Genomic DNA, 21,245 nt, shown 5'->3' with positions numbered 1-21,245 from the left:
TGAACACAATCTTTTTGGGGTGCAGTGAACAACGTCCTTTGTGGGGTGCAGTGAACACAATCTTTGTGGGGTGCAGTGAACACAATCTTTGTGGGGTGCAGTGAACACAATCTTTGTGGGGTGCAGTGAACAAAATCCTTTTTGGGGTGCAGTGAACAACATCCTTTTTGGGGTGCAGTGAACAACATCCTTTTTGGGGTGCAGTGAACACAATCCTTTGTGGGGTGCAGTGAACACAATCTTTGTGGGGTGCAGTGAACACAATCTTTTTGGGGTGCAGTGAACAACATCCTTTTTGGGGTGCAGTGAACACAATCTTTGTGGGGTGCAGTGAATACAATCTTTTTGGGGTGCAGTGAACAAAATCCTTTTTGGGGTGCAGTGAACAAAATCTTTTTGGGGTGCAGGGAACAGAATCTTTGTGGGGTGCAGTGAACACAATCTTTGGGGGGTACAGTGAACACAATCTTTTTGGGGTGCAGTGAACAAAATCCTTTTAGGGTGCAGTGAACACAATCTTTGTGGGGTGCAGTGAACAAAATCCTTTTTGAGGTGCAGTGAACACAATCTTTGTGGGGTACAGTGAACACAATCTCATACTTCTGAAGATTTGAGGGTGCTGCCTGTTCCATACTCCTCCTCCTACTGCTCAACCATCCTTTTAGGGGTACAATCAATAGTAATTGGGGCCTAGTGTGGTGGTGTACGTGTGAGATACATACACTTTCTTTTTGATCATATTTTCTATTCCGCTATTCAATTAAAACCTTTGGGGATCAATTAAATTGCGTGATAGTCTGTGTCGGTACGTGTGAGATCCGCCTTTCCAAGTTTTTGGGGTTCATCTCATACTTCTGAAGATTTGAGGGTGCTGCCTGTTCCATACTCCTCCTCCTACTGCTCAACCATCCTTTTAGGGGTACAAACAATAGTAATTGGGGCCTAGTGTGGTGGTGTACGTGTGAGATACATACACTTTCTTTTTGATCATATTTTCTATTCCGCTATTCAATTAAAACCTTTCTAGGGCAAGATCTTAAATTACAGAAATATGAGGAGACCGTCAAATAAGGGCCGTGGCCTGGGTCGTGGTGCTGCTGGTAGAGCTCCTGTTGCAAGGAGAGGACGTGGTCGATCTGTGCCAGCTACACGCACAAGTGAAACACCTTCCTCAAGTGTGAGTAGGCGACAGAACCTGCATCAGTATTTGGTAGGGCATCATACGCCCCTAGAAGTGATGAGGCCAGAACAAGTGGAGGCGATAGTAGATTGGTTTGCTGCTGACAGTGCCTCCAGTTCCTTCACATTGTCTCCCACCCAGTCTACTGCAGAAAGGTCACAGTTGGCACCTGCAGCCGATGTCCAACCGTCTTTCACCTCACCCCCTTGCAAATCAGGCAAGCAGTCTGAGCCCCAAGCCATACAGCAGTCTCTTCTTTTTGATGACTCTGTCAGCAGGGTTTCCCAGGGCCATCCACCTAGCCCTGCCCCAGAAGTGGAAGAGATTGAGTGCAGCGATGCCCAACCACTTATTTCTCAAGATGAGTACATGCAAGGATCATCGCAGCACGTCTCCGATGATGACGAAACGCAGGTGCCAACTGCTGCGGCGTTCAGCATTGTGGAGACCGACAAGGAGGGCAGGGGTGAAGACTGGGTGGAAGATGTGGAGGACGATGAGGTCCTCGACCCCACATGGAATGAACGTCATGCAGGTGACCTGAGTAGTTTGGAGGAAGAGGCGGTGGTCGCACAGAGCCACCAGCACAGCAGAAGAGGGAGCAGGGTGCAGAAGCGGAGCGGCCGTGCCCTAGACACTACGCCCGCTACTGCCCAACGCAGCAAGGGAACGAGCGCACCAAAGTCAGCTCAAAGGAGTTCTCTAGCGTGGAAGTTCTTTAGAAAATGTGCTGATGACAGGACACGAGTGGTTTGCACCCTGTGCAATCAGAGCTTGAAGCGAGGCATAAACCTTCTCAACCTGAGCACAACCTGCACGATCAGGCATCTAAGTGCAAAGCACGAGCTGCAGTGGAGTACACACCTTCAAAACCAAGAAACGTCTCTGGCTCATCCTGCTTCCTCTTCTGCTGCAGTCTCGGCCGCTCCAGCCACATCTGTAGTGATACCGGCACCTGCCACCCCGCAAACAGACGATCTGTCAGCAACACCACCACCTGGGTCACCAACAACCATCTCCACAATGTCCCATGGAAGCGTTCAGCTTTCCATCTCCCAAACACTTGAGAGGAAGAGGAAGTACCCCCCTACCCACCCGCGATCCCTGGCCCTGAATGCCAGCATTTCAAAATTATTGGCCTTTGAAATGCTGTCATTCCGTCTGGTGGAGACGCACAGTTTTAAAAACCTTACGTCGGTGGCTGTCCCACAGTACGTCGTGCCCAGCCGCCACTACTTTTCCAGGCAAGCCATCCCTTCCCTGCACAACCAAGTGGGGGAAAAAAATCAGGTGTGCACTGCGCAACGCCATCTGTGCCAAGGTCCACCTAACTACCGATACGTGGACCAGTAAGCACGGTCGGGGGGGGTTATATCTCCCTAACGGCACACTGGGTAAATGCAGTGGCGGATGGGCCTGAGGCGGATAGCAATTTGGCGCATGTCCTTCCACCACCGAGGATTGCAGGGCGCTTCAGTTTGCCTCCTGTTCCTAACTCCTCCTACTCCGCTTCCTCATCCTCTACCGCCTCCTCATCCGGACAGCGTAACACCTTCACCACCAACTTCAGCACGGCCAGGGGTAAACGACAGCAGGCAGTTTTACAACTTGCCTGTTTGGGGGACAAACCACACACCGCGCAGGAGTTGTGGAGGAGCATGGAACAGCAGACAAATGAGTGGTTGCTGCCAGCGAGCCTCAAGCCCGGCCTGGGCGAAATCTCATAGCAGCTCTGGGCCTAGCCGGTTTGACGCACATCCCTTGCCTGGCGCATGTGCTGAATTTGGTGGTGCAGAGGTTCCTTAAAAACTACCCCGATATGTCAGAGCTGCTGCAGAAAGTGCGGGCCGTTTGTGCGCACTTTCGGCGTTCTCACCCTGCTGCTGCTCGCCTGGCAGCGCAACTTCGGCCTTCCCGCTCACCGCCTCATATGTGACGTGCCCACAAGGTGGAACTCCACCTTGCACATGCTGGAAAGACTGTGCGAGCAGCAGCAGGCCATAGTGGAGTTTCAGCTGCAGCACGCACGCGTGAGTCGCTCTGCAGAACAGCACCACTTCACCACCGAGACCTGTGTGCCTTGTTGCGCTGTTTTGAGTACTCCACCAACATGGCCAGTGGCAATGACGCCGTTCTCAGCTTAACTATCCCACTTCTATGCCTCCTTGAAAAAACAATTCGGGCGATGATGGAAGAGGATGTGGCAAAGGAGGAGGAGGAGGATGAAGAGGTAACATTTCCAAAGCTTTCAGGGCAGTCATTCACAAGGGGCTCCGAGGGTGGGTTCCTGCACACACAAACGCCAGGGACACAATTGTCCAGCAGGGGCACAGTTCTGGAGGATGAGGAGGAGGAGGAGCTGGAGGAGGAGATGGAACCATGTTCACAGCAGGGTGGCACCCAGGCCAGCTCATGGCCATCACTGGTGCGTGGCTGGGGGGATACAGAGGACACGGACGATACACCTCCCACAGAGGACAGCCTTTCGTTGCCTCTGGGCAGCATGGCACACATGAGCGATTACATGCTGCAGTGTCTCCACAACGACCGCCGAGTTGCCCACATTCTAACTTGTGCTGATTACTGGGTGGCCACGCTGCTGGATCCCCGTTACAAGGACAACGTACCGTCCTTAATTCACTCACTGGAGCGCGATCGCAAGATGCGCGAGTACAAGCGCACGCTGGTAGACGCCATGCTGCTGGCATTCCCATCTGACAGCGGGGCCGCAGTGGAAGCACAAGGCAGAGGAGGAGGAGGAGGAGGTCGCCAACGCAACCAGGGCACCGCCAGCACCTCAGAAGGCAGGGTTAGCATGGCCGAAATGTGGAAAAGCTTTGTCAGCACGCCACAACAAACAGCAGCACCAGCAGCTCAGATGGAACGTCTTAGCAGGAGGCAGCATTTTACCAACATGGTGGAGCAGTATGTGTGCACACGCCTACATGTAGTGAATGAGGGGTCTGCCCCCTTCAACTTCTGGGTCTCCAAATTGGGCACATGGCCTGAGCTTGCCCTTTACGCCTTGGAGGTGCTGGCGTGCCCTGCAGCCAGTGTATTATCTGAACGGGTATTTAGCACGGCTGGGGGCGTTATAACAGACAAGCGCAGCCGCCTGTCCAGAGACAATGTGGACAAGCTCACGTTCATTAAAATGAACCAGGCATGGATCCCACGGGACTTTTCCGTACCTTATGCAGAATAGCAATGGATACCGACCTTACCCACCCATTGTTCCATTTTTGCTCTTTCTCACTCTTTTGGGGTGTACCCTCATTTAAGATTTGTGAAAAGAAGCAGTGTTGGCTACCTCGTCCTCCTCCTCAGGGCCAGATTAACGTAGGGGCTATTGGAGCTGCAGCTCCAGGCCCCTACCTTTTATATAGGCCCCGGGTTGGCCATATTCACTGTTACCGCTCTTCTGTCACTTGTAAACACAGAAGTCTGGCTTCTATGCTCGCTTCCCCAGGCAGCACCCTCAGAACCTCCCCACACAGCGCGAAGGCCGGACAAGGAGGGACAGTTGCCGATGCATGGATGTGTTTATGGGCTTCAGAGACAGCATCCCATGTTGAATTAGGCATGCATGGCTGCACCCTTCCTCCTCTGGGTGCATGGCAAGGCACGGCCCTTAAAAATCCTCAGCACCAAGCCCATGATGCTCTTAATCCGGCCCTGGTCCTCCTCCACCGCCGCTTCCACCTACACCACCCATAGGTGTGCGCAGCCTATTGCATTAAGGTGTGCACCCCAAAGTTGAAATACACATGCATGTGTTTGCCAGCAGGGAGAGTAATGTATCGGGGCCATGTACCTGTAGGCAAAGAGAAATAGAGCAGAGCAGGTCCGAGGGAGATCTTTCCCATCTCCTCACTGGCAATGCTATGTGCCCTAGGTGATTAGGGTGTTCCCAGGCACACCCGGCACACCCTGTGCGCATGCCTATGTCACCGCCACATCCACCACCACCTCAACCTCCCTCCTACTCCATATGGGCCTCGTCCTTCAGAGATGAAGAAGAACATTGTTTTATTTTTCTGTTTTTTTTTTTGTTGTTTTAAGTTATTTCCCTATCCACATTTGTTTGCAGAGCACTTGCCATGCTCTTAATTACGTTTTGCTGCCATTTGCAGCACTCTAGCCCTTTCCTTTGGTGTTTTAGAGCCATTTTAGTGCCTTAAAGTTCGGGTCCACATTGACTTCAATGGGGTTCGGTGTCCGGGAAAAGTTCGGTAAAAGTCCGGGACACGGACCCGGACTTTTTTTTAAAGTTCGGCCGAACCCGTCGAACACGGACATCTAGGTGTCCGCTCAACCCTAATGATGACTCCAAGTGCTTGGGGGGAGATGCCTGTGGTGAACTTCAGATCCTGCAGGCTTCTCCCTGTTGCAAGATACCTCAAAGTCGCAATTAACCTTTGCTCAGGAGTAATTGCAACCCGCATACAAGTATCCTGCTTCAGAATATAGGGGGACACCAGGGCAAGAAGACGGTAAAAGATGGGATCCGTCATCCTCAAATAATTCCTGAAATCAGGATTATTTTCCTGGAGCTCCCTCAGCAAGGACATGTGGGAAAATTGATCACGGTTAAGCAACCAATTTTTCGTCCAGGAGGTCCGGTTCTTCTTCCTCTTGCTCGTACGTCGCTTCAGAGCCAAAACTCCTACGCTAAGTACAGCAATGGTCGAATCCACGGGCTCCATAATAAATTCTCGAACGATGTCTCGGAAAATAGCGAAATGTCGTCAACCAAACAAATGCTACTGAAATCAGCGCGAGATGCCCAGAAGGGTCACTCACTTCCTCTTTTGTAGCGGTGACTGTGCGTGGAACATACTGACGTCATTTTCTGTCGGCAGACAAAAGTCCTGGGCAAGTTTTGAGCACTTTTCAACAGACAAACAACAAACACGACAGCCGTGGACATTTGACGGCCGATCGGTCGGCCAACGATCGGTACGTGTGTACGGGGCATAAGTCCCCATTCACACTAGCGCGACTTGTCAGGCGACTTGGTCGCCTGACAAGTCGCGGTTGGTCTCCTGCCATTGATTAGCACAGGACCTGTTCTATTAGGAGCGACACAAGTCGCTCCGACTTAGAAAAAGGGTCCTGTACTACTTTGGGGCGACTGTAGGCGACTTGCATTGACTTCAATGATATGAAGTCCTTGCATGTCGCACCGAGGTCGCGGTGCACAGCACAGGTCGCCCCGGCAAGTCGTGTCGCCCCTGTGTGAATGGACTCTTAGGGTATTTATGTTTTACAGAAATAAATAAAAACTGCATTGTAAGCACCCCAGTTGGTGTTACATGGTTTATCTCAACTCCATAAGGCTGGGTTCACACTAACTACGGCTGTGGCTGGCAGCAGGGGCATCTCTGTTCTCCATTTCAGGTGTGAATCAGGTTCGAATTTTTGCCTGAAATCGGACCTGAAATGGAGCCAAAGTTGCACAGGACCCTTTTCCAGTGCGGACCATGGCCGTCCCAGAGCTGTGGGAACTGGCTGCATTGAGAGCCGGTCACAGTCTCCTTTCATGCAAATAGGATACGGGGAATCCAGCCTAATTGTTACATAAGCAGGACAGCATGGTATGTTGAAAAACAAAGGATTTACTGGCAGGATCACCAGGTGAAAAAAAAAGAAAGTAAAAAAGCCAAAAACTATTGAAGCCACCACATCTGAGAATTGGTAAACTGCAAAATAATAAATGTTTGCTTTTGGGTTTAGTACTGTTTTAAACATATCAATATTGCTCCCCATAATGTTTTCATTTACATTCTGCCTACTAATGCATCCTTGGTGTAGACAATATACAAGGCGTATCTCTGGTGATAACTGCTATAGTTCCTAGTGTGTCTGTCAGCTCTCAATCCAGCTTTAAAGTCCACAAATGGCTGGTGTCATGGCTGGTTATGTATTCAGCACCATGGCAACTGCAGATCTAAATAAAGCTTAAGTTGCCACCGCCATAGGAAGGTTTAATTCTAGCTTTAACCACTTGCCGACCACTAGCAGTACAGTACACATACTGCAGGAAGTCGGCTCTGTACGTCGTTTTCGTGGGACCGCTAGTGGGGGAGCGCGCTGCTAAAGGCGCGCACACACGCCGTTTGGCTACAGGGGGAGCCAATCAGTGGGCCCGGTGGGCGCAATTTCCACCCGCAATCACTCACCATGGAGACAGAACGGTGGTCTGCCATTGTAAACACGGCATACCGCTGTTATGTCAGTTGCGAATACAGGGATTCTGTGTTCCTCTTATTAAGGAACACAGGTCTCTGTTCATACAGCAAGCCCCCCACAGTTAGAAAACACCCCCTAGGGCAGTGCTGGTGAACCTTCACACCCCAGATGTTTTGGGACTACATTTCCCATGATGCTCCTGTACTCTGCAGTGTAGTTGAGCATCATGGGAAATGTAGTTCTAAAACATATGGGATGCCAAGGTTCGTCATCACTGCCCTTGACACATTTAACCCTTTGATTACCCTGGTGTTAACCCCTTCCCGGCCAGTGTCATTAGTACAGTAACAGTGCATATTTTTAGCCCTGATTATTGTAGTAATGTCACTGGTCCCCTCAAAAGTGTCAGTTAGGTGTCCGATCTGTCTGACGCAATGTCGCAGTCCAACTAATAATCGCTGATCGCCGCCATTACTAGTAGAAAAAAAAAAATAAAAATAAAATAAATCTTTCCCCTAGATTGTAGACGCGATAACTTTTGTGCAAACCAATGTATATACACTTATTGGGATTTTTTTTTACCAAAAATATGCAGCAGAATACAAATTGGCCTAAAATTATGAAGAATTTAGATTTTTAACTAATTTTTTTTTCTTTTTTTTTATTGGGAAAGTTATATAGTAGAAAGTAAAAAATACCAACAAAAGAAAGCCTACTTTATGGGAAAAAAAAAAAAAAGGACATCAATTTTATTTGGGTACAGCGTGGCACGACTGCACAATTGTCAGTTAAAGTAAAGCAGTGCCGTATCGCAAAAAAAATTGCCTGGGCATTAAGGGGGCAAACCTTTCGGTCCAGAAGTGGTTAAGAGGCTGCTTTCGGAGATATGATGGGTCTAAAGAGTGCAATTATGCCTCCTTATTGGAGCTATGTATGTAAATTCTATACAAATATCTAAGGCTGCATCCATGGCAATCCCAAAAGAATTGAAAAATAAAATCCTTTAGCCAGGTAATATAAATGAGATGAACGCATATTTAGTAATTACTCATTAAAGCGGAGTTCCACTCAAAAGTGGAACTTCCACTTATCTGTCTCCTTCCCCCCCTCCGGTGCCACATTTGGCACCTTGCAGGGGGGAGCGGGTGCCAATTTTTGACAAGTACACTGTCCCCACTTCCGTCGGACCTCGTTCGGCCCCTTGCTCCTCCCTCTGCTTCCTGGCCAATTACCGAGAGCAGCGCGCTTCGCACGTGCACAGTAGGGACCTGGCCGTGAAGCCGCAAGGCTTCACTCCTGGGTTCCCTTACATGCAATGGCAACGACAGCCAATGGAAACATCGGCTGTGGTGCCGACATCACTGGATTCCAGGACAGGTAAGTGTTCTAATATTAAAAGTCAGCAGCTACAGTATGTGTAGCTGCTGACTTTTCATTTTTGGAGGGGGGGGGGGGTTAGGAACACCTCTTTAAGTTATATCACTGAGGTAGCACAGATTCACAGAACTTGGACACTTTTAAACATCTGTTTGTCGAGAATATTGTATTTGCATTCATAATAAGAAATGGTCCAGTCTGGCATAACAGCTTGTCTATACCAATATAGTAAACATTATTATGAGCACCTTTGAGAATGAGTGTTTTTTTTTGTTTTTTTAAACTTGTTTTATTGGAGTAAAGCAGTAGTTACATACAACCAGGGCTTTTTTTTTTCTCAGAAAATAGGTGCAGGAACTCAACCACTACCACACTGTAGGTGGCTCTGTTTCTCTCTCAAGTGCAGGGAGATTATCCAGTGGGGGTGTCCCCATGGCACGGCACCTGCACCCCCCTTGTCCCCATCCTGCACTCAGTAAGACCCGCTCAGGAGATCAGATCTGTGGGAGCCAAGCCGTCACTTGTAAACCCAGAAGCTGGCCTTCTGGGTTTACAAGTAATAGTGTTGAGCAGGGAGCAAAGGGCCTGAGCCAGAGGTGGTGGAGTTTCACCAAGTTCCAGCTGAAAAAAAAGCCCAGCATACAACGATTTTGCTCAACATGAGCACAGAAGGCACAACACATGTAAAATTGACATGAGGTACAATCGAAAAGGCAGATATCATTTATCTGACCGAGCATTCTACTAGGTGCAATTTCTGCTGGTTACCTTGGGTACGTGCGAGAATATAAAATGACCTAAAGATTTCTCTAATTATAAACCAGTACATTTCCAATCTCCTTTTAACCATGATTGATGGTAAGTGGGGAGGTACACCATCTATCCCAGATCTTATTATATTTCACAGAGCATCCCCTATGTTCGTATACAACATTTTCATAAGGTAGGACATTATTTACCATCTTCATCCATGTGGCAGCAGAGGGTGGAGCCGGCTGAATCCACTTAATTGCTATAGCTTTCCAGGCCAGGAATAAAGTCTCTCTCAACATAGTTCTATCATATCTCTGCCATGGCTCCCCATCCAGGATACCAAGAAGGCACCGGCAGCGAGAGAACAGTAGAGAATGTCAATTACCTTATCCCAATATCTGGCAATCACAGGGCACAGCCCCATAACATGTAATGGTGGACTTTGTTAGCTGTTGCATATGTAGGAAACCCTCCAAATTGTAATATTGGGGAAATGTAAGTTTTGGATTTAAATAAAAAATGCCTTTAAAATTACACTTACAGCACCAGCATATACTAAAGTGAGAGTAGTGTAAATGTTTGGTTATCTAATAGCAACTTTTTAATCTCTTCTTCCCTGGAAACATATCTTTAATTTGTACTTTTTTGTTGTAAAGACCTAAAAAATATAGTTTCAACATCCTGATATTTCTCCCCCATATAGGTCAACACTTTTGTTCTGTTTCGTGTGGTTATGGTGACAATCTCTAGCGCTAGAAGACGCTCCAAGATGATGACACCCAATTGTAGTCTAGAGAAACAGATTGGCGTCCAGGTCTGGTAAGTTTACATATCTCAAGAAACCCTGACATAACGTAAAAATGACTATGAAAATCCAACTTTAACGCAGTACATGTTTCACTATTGATAACAAACACCAAGGATTATCTGCATGGTCTACAAAATAATTTATCACACAGAATTTCTCACTCAGAAAACAGTCGGTTCACACTATGGCGACACGACTTCGGGGGCGACTAGTGAAGTCGCCGTGCACCGCGACTTCGGCGCGACTTGCACGGACTTCACATAATGGAAGTCAATGCAAGTCGCTCCGACTTCGGACAAAAGTAGTGCAGGAACCTTTTTCTAAGTCGGAGCGACTTGAGTCGCTCCTATTAGAATGGTTCCCATAGCACAGAATGGAGCACGACTTGTCAGGCGACCAAGTCGCCTGACAAGTCGCGGTAGCGTGAACCGGCAGTAAAGGCTAAAATAAAAAAAATAAAAGCATTTCTTTGTTTTGCTATAGACTCGGAACTTGTTTCAGATAACTCATTGCCCACTGCACTTTCAACATGGGGCAACTCTTGCTGGCATTTGTCTACATAAAAATAAAAAAATTGCACCTTCTGGATTCCTCTGGGTTACCCTTAGCAACTGATAGCAGACAAATAGCATTTAAAGGCCTTGGCTCAATCAATGAACAGTCCAGAGGATGTTGGTTTTTATGTTTTATTTAGAACTGGGATGGGAGAAGGGATGAGTGGGATACTACAACTAGAACTATGCACAATCCTGAGGACAACTAACTGTAGTGTGGGGCAAGGCCGCTGCTTCATTTTGCCTCTAAAGTGAAGATGAAGAATCTGAACTCCTGTTTAGATTACTCTTCAGGGTCTAACTTGGCACCCCCTTTTTCACTTGCTGTGTGTGCTGACCTCCTGTCCACTGACACCCTTCTGGAGTGGTCCCCTTCCTCTGCAGACCCCCGACAAGCTTCCCGGTACTCACGGACACTGTTTTTCCCTGGGTTGCTTCTGCCTTCAACTCCTATGTCAGCATCCACTGGACCCCCCGGATTAGCACCACACCTCTGGCTCACCAGGCCGACTGCCTGTGACCACCTTCCATACAGACAGGAGGAGAGACAGCCATCACCCTCCTCCTAGGACCTGGCTTCCTGCCCAAAGACACCCTGCCACATGTTCCCTTGGCTTATATAACGTATCCCAGGATGCACTACTGCCTGTGCCAACCCTCTGGGACCGTTACAAAACCTGTGTGTCTCTAGCTGGGTTTCCTCCACTGTACAACAGGCTCCCCTGTTGGACACAGTGGGGACACTCCCTCAGACCAAGTGAATCACACATGGACACATGCAACAGGCCTAACTACTGATCAGGCTTCCCTGATAAGCAGATGGAGCATACTATAGTTTACCTACTAGCACCTACCTAGCTGGGAGCTACACTTAATTCCTCATTTATTAAATTCAGCAAAGAATCATGAGTCTTTACTCTGGAAGTCAGCGCTATGTCATTGTTTGTTCAAGTAGATCATATAATGTTCATGGGGGAATTAACACAGCGTAGTCAACGATCTCTGAAATCCAACGTGCGTGGTCCCTGGAGGGAATTTAAAGCAGAGCCAAAGGCTTTTTTGAACAGACTGCAAACAGGCAGGCTATTATTGCAGGCAAAAAATTGGGGGGAGCATACCCATGTATTTCTAAAGCTGCTGCAGCTATGAACCAAAAGACATGTATATTAAAAAAGAATCGCGCGCAAATGCAAAAGAAATAACTACCAAATCTGAAGACAATCCATAAATAAAAATGGGGGTTTGGTCCCACCATATGGCCATATCGTGCTCAAGCCCACTACTGCGTCAAAGTACCCCATTATCAGTGGGTCCTACACTATCCATGAAAAAGAGATGAATCCAGCCTTTCTAACATTCATCTCTTTTTCATGGATAGTGTAGGACCCACTGATAATGGGATACTTTGACGCAGTAGTGGGCTTGAGCACGATATGGCCATATGGTGGGACCAAACCCCCATTTTTATTTATGGATTGTCTTCAGATTTGGTAGTTATTTCTTTTGCATTTGCGCGCTATTCTTTTTTAATATACATGTCTTTTGGTTCATAGCTGCAGCAGCTTTAGAAATACATGGGTATGCTCCCCCAAATTTTTTGCCTGTTTATTATGTATTCGGTCTGACCAGACTATCGAGGTTGAGCAACCCTCCCCACCCACCCCACACACACCTGTACTCAATCAGTGTCCACCATCAAGTGGATATAGGAGGAGTCCCCTGTAGTGCATTTGCACATCCTTCCCAGCAAGGAGTGTTATCTCCAAGGGTTAGAAAGGCTGGATTCATCTCTTTTTCATGGATAGTGTAGGACCCACTGATAATGGGGTACTTTGACGCAGTAGTGGGCTTGAGCATGATATGGCCATATGGTGGGACCAAACCCCCATTTTTATTTATGGATTGTCTTCAGATTTGGTAGTTATTTCTTTTGCATTTGCGCGCTATTCTTTTTTAATATACAAGGCTATTATTGCAGAAGAGACATGCAATAAAAGTCACCTACCTGCCTACTTGCAGTCTTCTGGGGTAATGTAAGCTGAGCTGCACATGCACAGCTCAGCTTGCATTGCTGGCACAGTCTGTGTGCCGGGATGACTAACTTCTGTACAGTAGTTACCTCATCCTGTGCTAGCCAATGGAGATGAACGAAGATCGGCACCCAGGGCGAAGAAGCTGGGGATGGCAAGTGACCTGGACCTCTAGAGAAGGTGACTTTAGCTCCCCTTTAAAATATTTACAGACCATCTATAGGCTTGCTCAAGTTATTGATTTAATGCTACATGATCTAGACTACTATAATTATTACCTGCATTTATAGACAACATCTTAAGGGAAATCAGTGCTCCTTTTTCCCCTTATTTTTTTTTTTCCTTCTCTGTCTTCTTTCTATATTCTTATATTGATGCATATGTATAATTTAAATCTATCATTTTTTTAATTAAGACTAAACTATAATTTTTTAATTAAGACGAAACAAAGAATGAATTGTTTTTCGGCAACTAATTGTTGATTTGGAAAATAATATTTTCCTGCTAATAAAAAAAATAAATAAAAAAGGTCCACATGCAGAACAGACTTACATTTCTTTAATAAAAGTGGAACTTTATTCAAGGTAAAATATACCATAAAACTGAAAATTAATCTGTGCAATATTTTCTTTTCAGGGCCACTGCAAAACCCATCATTGTCCTGCTCCCTGTCTTAGGACTGACCTGGTTATGTGGCATTCTGGTACATCTCAGTGTAATCTGGGCCTATGTTTTTATCTTCTTGAATTCATTTCAGGTACTGGATATTTTCCCTTATATATTTAATCCGCTTTATCTTTTATGCATTTGTTTCATGTGGGGACCCATTTAATAAGCAAAAGAAAAACAGTTTTTCATTCTCCCGACTTTTTGTAAAAGTAAACTCTCAAAATCAAGTAAAGAAAATAAAGCTTGATAATTTTGTGCAAAGCTAATTTTTAGGTGTTATGTGCTGTAGTTTCAATCCATTCTAAGAACTCATGTTGATACCAATCCACGTGCAACTTACCATACAACTATAGGCAAAACTTTTTTTTTTTCATTTTCAAGTAGAACAAGGGAGGGTTATAACCACTGTCAAATTTTTTTTCACCCCATTGCAACTCATGGCGGAGATTTCCCTTCACTGTCCCATAGACAAACAGGAAGTGAACGGTTCCCTTTCCGGCAATGGCGGCGGCACCCGACATCGCTGGACTCCAGGACAGGTACTGTACCTTTCATAACAAAAGTCAGCAGCTACAGTATGTGTAGCTGCTGACTTTTAATTTTTGGAGGGGAAGGCAGAACTCCGCTTTAAAGTCCCATGAAGAATCTCACATGTATGGGAAAAAGAGAAAAAGTCCCATCAAGAATCTCACATGTATGGGAAAAGAGAAAAAGTCCCATCACGAATCTCACATGCATGGGAAAAAGACCCATCAAGAATCTCACATGTATGGGAAAAAGAGAAAAAGTCCCATCAAGAATCTCACATGTATGGGAAAAGAGAAAAAGTCCCATCAGGAATCTCACATGTGTGGGAAAAAGAGAAAAAGTCCCATCACGAATCTCACATGTATGGGAAAAAGAAAAAGTCCCATCACGAATCTCACATGTGTGGGAAAAAGAGAAAAAGTCCCATCACGAATCTCACATGTATGGGAAAAAGAAAAAGTCCCATCACGAATCTCACATGTGTGGGAAAAAGAGAAAAAGTCCCATCAAGAATCTCACATGTATGGGAAAAAGAAAAAGTCCCATCAAGAATCTCACATGTATGGGAAAAAAGAAAAAGTCCCATCACGAATCTCACATGTATGGGAAAAAGAGAAAAGTCCCATCAAGAATCTCCCATGTATGGGAAATAAAGAAAAGTCCCATCAAGAATCTCCTATGTATGGGAAAAAGAGAAAAGTCCCATCAAGAATCTCCCATGAATGGGAAAAAGAGAAAAGTCCCATCAAGAATCTCCCATGAATGGGAAATAGAGAAAAGTCCCATCAAGAATCACCCATGTATGGGAAAAAGAGAAAAGTCCCATCAAGAATCTCCCATGTATGGGAAAAAGAGAAAAGTCCCATCAAGAATCTCACATGTATGGGAAAAGAGAAAAAGTCCCATCACGAATCTCACATGTATGGGAAAAGAGAAAGTCCCATCAAGAATCTCACATGTATGGGAAAAAGAAAAGTCCCATCAAGAATCTCCCATGTATGGGAAAAAGAGAAAAGTCCCATCAAGAATCTCACATGTATGGGAAAAGAGAAAAAGTCCCATCAAGAATCTCACATGTATGGGAAAAGAGAAAAAGTCCCATCAAGAATCTCATATGTATGAGAAAAGAGAAAAAGTGGCATCAAGAATCTCACATGTATGGGAAAAGAGAAAAAGGAAAGCACTTCCAATAGCGTAAAATCCACAGTAACTTATTAAAAATGCTTTAAAAACCCTCACATATATAAAAGTGAAAAGATGATAAGAGAGCGCTATAGTATACATCCACAGTAACTCGTTACACTTCCGTGTGTGTGATAAAGTCATGATGCCAGGCTCCACACACACAATTCATCACAAATGTTAAATCCACGAACCTAGCAGCAAACCTGATTAAAGTCTAAGGGAATTGATCTTATTTTTTTTTGGCCTCTTTTAAAACAAATTTATTTTTTGCATGACATAGCTGGGCACTGCTATGGGAATTATGTTCCAATAAAAAAATGCCCTTTAGTGTTTAAAGGATTATTTATTATGCCTTAAAGCCTAACTCCAAGGTTCTTGTGACTTTAAAGCTGGTTGGAATAACTATTTGCTTCACTAACCAATGCACCCACTGGGAGTGTTGTATAAACTTTACTGTATGTGGCATCAGCTACATACACTATACAACTCCGTGATCTTGCAACAGAATGGAGAATTCCTGTTACATTCCTGGAACACAATCAAGTTGGGCTGATTGCTCAGCCAACCACAGGAAGCATTGTCTTTCATAAATTAAAACAAACTTCCTCTTGTTGGTTGAGATGGAGATCGTGATATCAACCTCCCACCTCCACCAATCAGAGGAAGTATTTTATTCATTGATAAAACACAAGGCTTTCTGTGAACGGAGCAGCGCTCAGCTCAACTCAGTTTTGCCCCGGAAGTTTCATCCCACTGGTGGAACACTGTGCTGTATACTTAATGTTGCTGATGGTGCATACAGTTTACACAGCGCTCATAGGGGGTGCATCTGTTAGTTAAGAAAATAGTTCATTTGGGCCAGCTTGGTCCAAACAAACTATTTAAAGTCAATAGAAACCCGGAATTAGGATTTAACTGCAGTCGGAGGCTCATTTAGGGATATTTCCCTTTTTCTGGGGACAACCTTTTCACCAGACAGGTAATAAAGGTAAACTCTCCAAAAGCAACACAGACCGAAGTAAAAATGCTCAAAAAAAAGGGAGGAGCAATAGACTGTAAAGGAGACCTCATTAACCACGTAAGGACCGCCCGCGGCAGTTACACTGCGGCAGGCAACCCCTCTTGCGCAATCCGACGTAGGTATAAGTCGGTCATGCACCTGCAGCTAGGGAGCAAGCGAGCACGCACCACTGGCGGCGCGCTCCCGCCCCCACTCGGCAGCGGGGACTCTGATGCACAGGGTAGGCGGCTCTGATTACCGCCTGCCACCCGCGATTGTTCCCTGCTGAGAGAGAAGAACGGACAGCTGTCGTAAACATAGCCGACCGTTCTCTCTGGAATGATCACAGAGCGCCTGTAGTCCTTCCATATAGGATGGCATGTCTCTGATCATTTCACAAGCCCACACTCCCCTACCGTTAGAATCACTCCCCTAGGCTTACATTTTAGTTCGATGATGGGATGCACATGGGAATCGGGACTAATGCTTCGCTGGGTCGCTGGGCATTTGGGGCCCCCTGGGCAAGTGGGGCCCCTGGGTAACTGCCCAGCGTGCCCATTCGGAAAGATGGCCTGATCGCAGGTGCCCGGCGGAAATTTGCCGCCGCCGGTCCCGTGGATCGGCATCCCTGCTGCCTAGTGGGGGCAACGCGCGCTTGCCCCCCCCCCCCCCAAGCACCACTCCTGCCAACCTGACATACCCCTACATCGATTCAGCAGCTGAGCCAGTGGTCGATAAGTGGTTAACATTAATGTGCAGCAAAAATATCCCATATTTTTTTAATGAGCATTTTATGTATGTATAGTGATTTTATGGAGAATAAAATACAATAAGGTTGGGGGGCGTGGCCTGGCGCAGCATGTGAGAGGACGTGTGTGAGAGGAGCTCCGCCGGACCGATATCCTTTACCGCTAATCCTGCAGCCCTCCGGGCACGATAATCCTCCCTTCACCTCCCGCACACCCGCGGCACTGACCTCCACATGTCTCCGCCGAAGAAAGGCTCTGAAGCTGCGGCAAAACTAGCTGCATTCCGGAGGCTGGAGAAGGAGGCCCCGATCCAAGATGGCGCCGGCCCGTCGCTTGTGGTGGAGGAGCCTGAGAGCCCTGCTACATCCAAGGTTTTGGAAGCGATTGCCACTTGCCAGACCATGCTGACAACTAAAATCGAGGAGGTGAAGGTAGATATATCTTTGATGCGTCAGGAAATGCAGAAGCTAAGGGACAGAGTTGGTGAGGCTGAACACAGAATTAGCGAGGTGGAAGACTCCCTCCCCCCATTGCAAAGCTCCTCAGACAGGCTGCAGCAACAAGTACACCTTATCCTCCAAAAACAAGATGACATGGAGAATAGGCTGCGCCGCTGTAACCTGCGGTTCATTGGCCTCCCGGAGGGCTCTGAAGGTGCAGACCCCTCATCCTATTTGGAACAATTGCTCACTCAGACATATGGCAGAGAATCCTTTTCACCCACTTTTGTTGTGGAACGTGCACATCGCCTCTCGGGGCGTCCCCCCCCTCAGGGTGCACCCCCCCCGCACATTCATCGCTAAATTCCTGAACTATCGGGACAGAGATGCCATATTACGCCTGGCCAGAGTTAAGGGGAACATTCCATTTGGAAATCACAAAATAGCGATTTTCCCCGACTTCTCTGCTGAGGTCCAGAGGCGCCGCAAGAGCTTTTTGGAGGTCAAACGCAGGCTGCGTATCAAGAATATCAAATACTCTATGTTGTACCCGGCCCGTCTTAGAGTGGAGGGTGAGGACCGAGCCCACTTCTTTGAGGATCCGGAAGCCGCCATCTCCTGGTTAGAAGGACTGGAAGCTAGGGCCTGACCACCTTGCCCTGGCGACTTCATGATACTTTCTCCCTGATTGCCTGTGCCTTACGCTGCTGCAGAGGTGGAGGGGGTTTTGTAGATCCTGCGGAACTCCAGACTTTGCATCCCCCTTCCCCCCCCCTCCCCCCTCATTTCCCTGCACTACTGCTCCTGTGTTTGACCGGCGGAGCGCCCTAGCTCCACAGATGGAACTGATTTTTCTGTTCTCTTCCTATGGATTTCCACCTGCCCATAGGCTTTGCTACCCAGCGATACACCTGTTGGTTTTCGCCCCCTACACCCGCTCAGGCGTGTGTTTGTGCCCAACTCCCCTGTTGCCCCCTGCGACTTCTGTTGGACCTGGGCCCCCGGGCCCCCTTGCTTGTCCTAGTTGTATTTTGCTGTATTTTTGCTGACTGTCCTGGGGGTCCCTGGCCTCCTGATCTTGCTCTTTACCAGTCGCATGTGGGCCTGTTCTGGTTGAGGCACTTGTTTGGGAACAAGCCCGCACAAGTTGGGGTTGGTGCAGGGCAGGGAGGGGGGATTGGGGTATTACCATTGTTTACAGTTTATATTTGGTACAATCTCTATACTGTTTCTGTTCTATGCACATTGACCTCAAGTAATAACTACCTGCTCTTTTGCTGCCGTTTATTAATGCTAGTGTATGACCGTGGACTTGTTAGTTCTGTGGCCTTATTGCCTGAGATCCTGGGAGCCTCCGCTCCACGCTCCGTATTACCCCTGCCATGGCCGCATTGAAATTGTTGACGTGGAATGTCAGGGGTATGCGCGATAAGATTAAACGGACGGCTGTCTTTAATGTTTTACGCCGTGTACGGGCTGACATTATAGTACTGGTGGAGACACATTTGGAGGGCCGCGTACAACAGTCTCTCAAACGGCCCTGGGTTGGCTGGGTGCAGCACTCTGCATATAGCTCGCACTCCAGGGGTGTGGCGCTTCTGGTGGCCAAATCGGTACATTTCCAGCTCCTAGGATCTCAGGTTGACCCAATGGGTAGATATGTCTTTTTCAAAACGTCAGTCTATGGGGAATTGATGCTGCTGATGGCTTTCTATGTGCCCCCCCCTTACTCTGCTGTGATTATAATGGAGGCATTGGCGTTTATGGCACAATGCCCGGGGGCCCCGGTGATCTGGCTGGGCGACTTTAACAATGTGATGGACTCGGGTCTGGATAGATCCGGTGGCGCCTCCCAGGCGCCGCCGGGGTCGTCCCCGACCAGGTTCTCCCGATTGTTGGAGAGCTTTGGTTTGGCCGACTCTTGGCGCAGCAAATACCCCGCTCAGCGTGCGTACTCCTGTTTCTCGGCTGCACACCATTCTATGTCACGCATTGATCTGATATTGTTGTTTCGAACCCTGCTCCCCAGGTTACTGGCGGCAGGCTTCGCCCCACGGACTCTGTCTGATCACTGCCCTTATTGGATACTGTTGTCCTTGCCCTGCAATATACCTCCCCCGGCCTGGCGCCTGAATCCCGCCTGGCTCCCCTTGGTGTCTGATGGGAACGACATTGAGGGGACCTGGACACAATTCTTTTCTGATAATGAGGGCACCGCCTCCCCGGCTGCAGTGTGGGAGGCATTTAAACTGTTCGCCAGATCCACTATGATTTCCAAAATCAAAGCTGTTAGAGCGCGGGCTGCTGAGGAAATCTCCAGGGCAACGACAAATCTAATTGAAGCTGAACAGGCCTTTATGGCGGACCCGACTCCGACACATGAATCCCAGTATAAATTGACCTCTAAAGTCCTTTCCCAACTTGAATATGAGAAGGCGAAATCTAAGATGTTTTTTCAGAAGCAGAATCTGTTTGCACATGGAGAGCGGGCGGGGAAACTCCTCGCATATTTAGTCCATTGTGAGGATAGGCCCCCGGTAGTTATTACTTTAAAGGATGACCTGGGTAATGAGATCACTGATCCTGCTGCGGTGACACGGTGTTTCCGATCATTTTTTAGTACACTTTACACCTCTAGGGCCCCCGCTGACTGCACTGACATGCATGACTTTCTGGACTCTATTGACTTTCCCACTTTGACACCCGACCAGTTGGCGACCCTCGAGGCACCCATTTCTGTGGAGGAGATTGCAGCAGCCGTGTCCAAGTTCCCTAGATCTAAGGCCCCCGGCCTGGACGGCCTCCCGATTGAATTCTTCTCCCAATATTTGGAACTCCTTTCTCCTAAATTATTGGCTTTGTTTCAATCTCTATTCAAAGATGCAGCCCTACCCCCTTCTATGCGGGAGGCGCTAATTGTGCTCATCCCCAAGCCGGGCAAGGACTTACACGCCCCAGAGTCTTACCGTCCCATCTCTTTGCTCCCAGTAGACACTAAAATCCTTGCGAAAATTTTATCCCTCCGTCTTAACAAGGTGATCCTTTCACTCATACACTCGGACCAGGCCGGGTTCATGCCTGGGAGGAACGCCTCATTTAACCTTCGCCGGTTATTCATGAATCTCCAGGCACAACACGACAGAATGGGTGGCAGGGTGGTGGTCTCCTTGGACACGGCTAAAGCATTCGACTCGGTAGAGTGGCCATTTCTATGGACCTGCCTGGACCGATACGGCTTTGGACCTAATTTTATTAAGTGGGTCAAACTTCTATATAGCGCCCCGGTAGCTAGGGTCCTGGCCAACGGCTGGCAGTCGACCGCCTTCCCTTTATCCCGTGGCACTCGACAGGGGTGCCCCCTCTCCCCCCTGCTGTATGCCCTGGCCGCGGAACCCCTGGCGATGGCCATTAGAGCACATCCCGGGATTCGTGGCCTACGTAAGGGACCGCTGGAGGAGAAAATCAGCATGTATGCTGATGACACTTTGTTATATTTGGAAGACTCTCGAGAATCCCTGCTCACAGCCCTTTCTTTAATTGAATGGTACGGACGATTCTCCGGTTTTCAGATAAACTGGGATAAGTCACAAATTCTCCCGCTTGACGAGAGCCCGCGGGCGATCGCCCCCGCAAACCCGGCCCTACAATGTGTATCCCGCATTAAATACTTAGGGATTCAAGTGACAGCTAGCTCAGCAGATTATGTCCCGGATAACGTTCAACCCTTGTTCCCTCTGCTTAAGGCTAAAATTCAAGTATGGTCCAAATTACCTCTGGGAG

General features: G+C 47.7%; 1 protein-coding gene across 1 annotated transcript in view; it reads left to right on the top strand.

The window, feature by feature from the left end:
- Positions 1–21,245, top strand: part of ADGRD2 (adhesion G protein-coupled receptor D2) — a 720,317-nt gene that overhangs the window by 430,186 nt on the left and 268,886 nt on the right. Inside the window, exons 19-20 of the mRNA XM_082264234.1 lie at positions 10,206–10,321; positions 13,531–13,651. Coding sequence (XP_082120360.1) covers positions 10,206–10,321; positions 13,531–13,651 — 237 coding nt within the window. The remainder of the gene's footprint in view (positions 1–10,205; positions 10,322–13,530; positions 13,652–21,245) is intronic.

This window comes from Pelophylax lessonae, assembly GCF_965119305.1.
Source record: "Pelophylax lessonae genome assembly, chromosome: 7".
NCBI lineage: Eukaryota > Metazoa > Chordata > Amphibia > Anura > Ranidae > Pelophylax > Pelophylax lessonae.
This window is presented reverse-complemented; position numbering and strand designations above follow the sequence as displayed.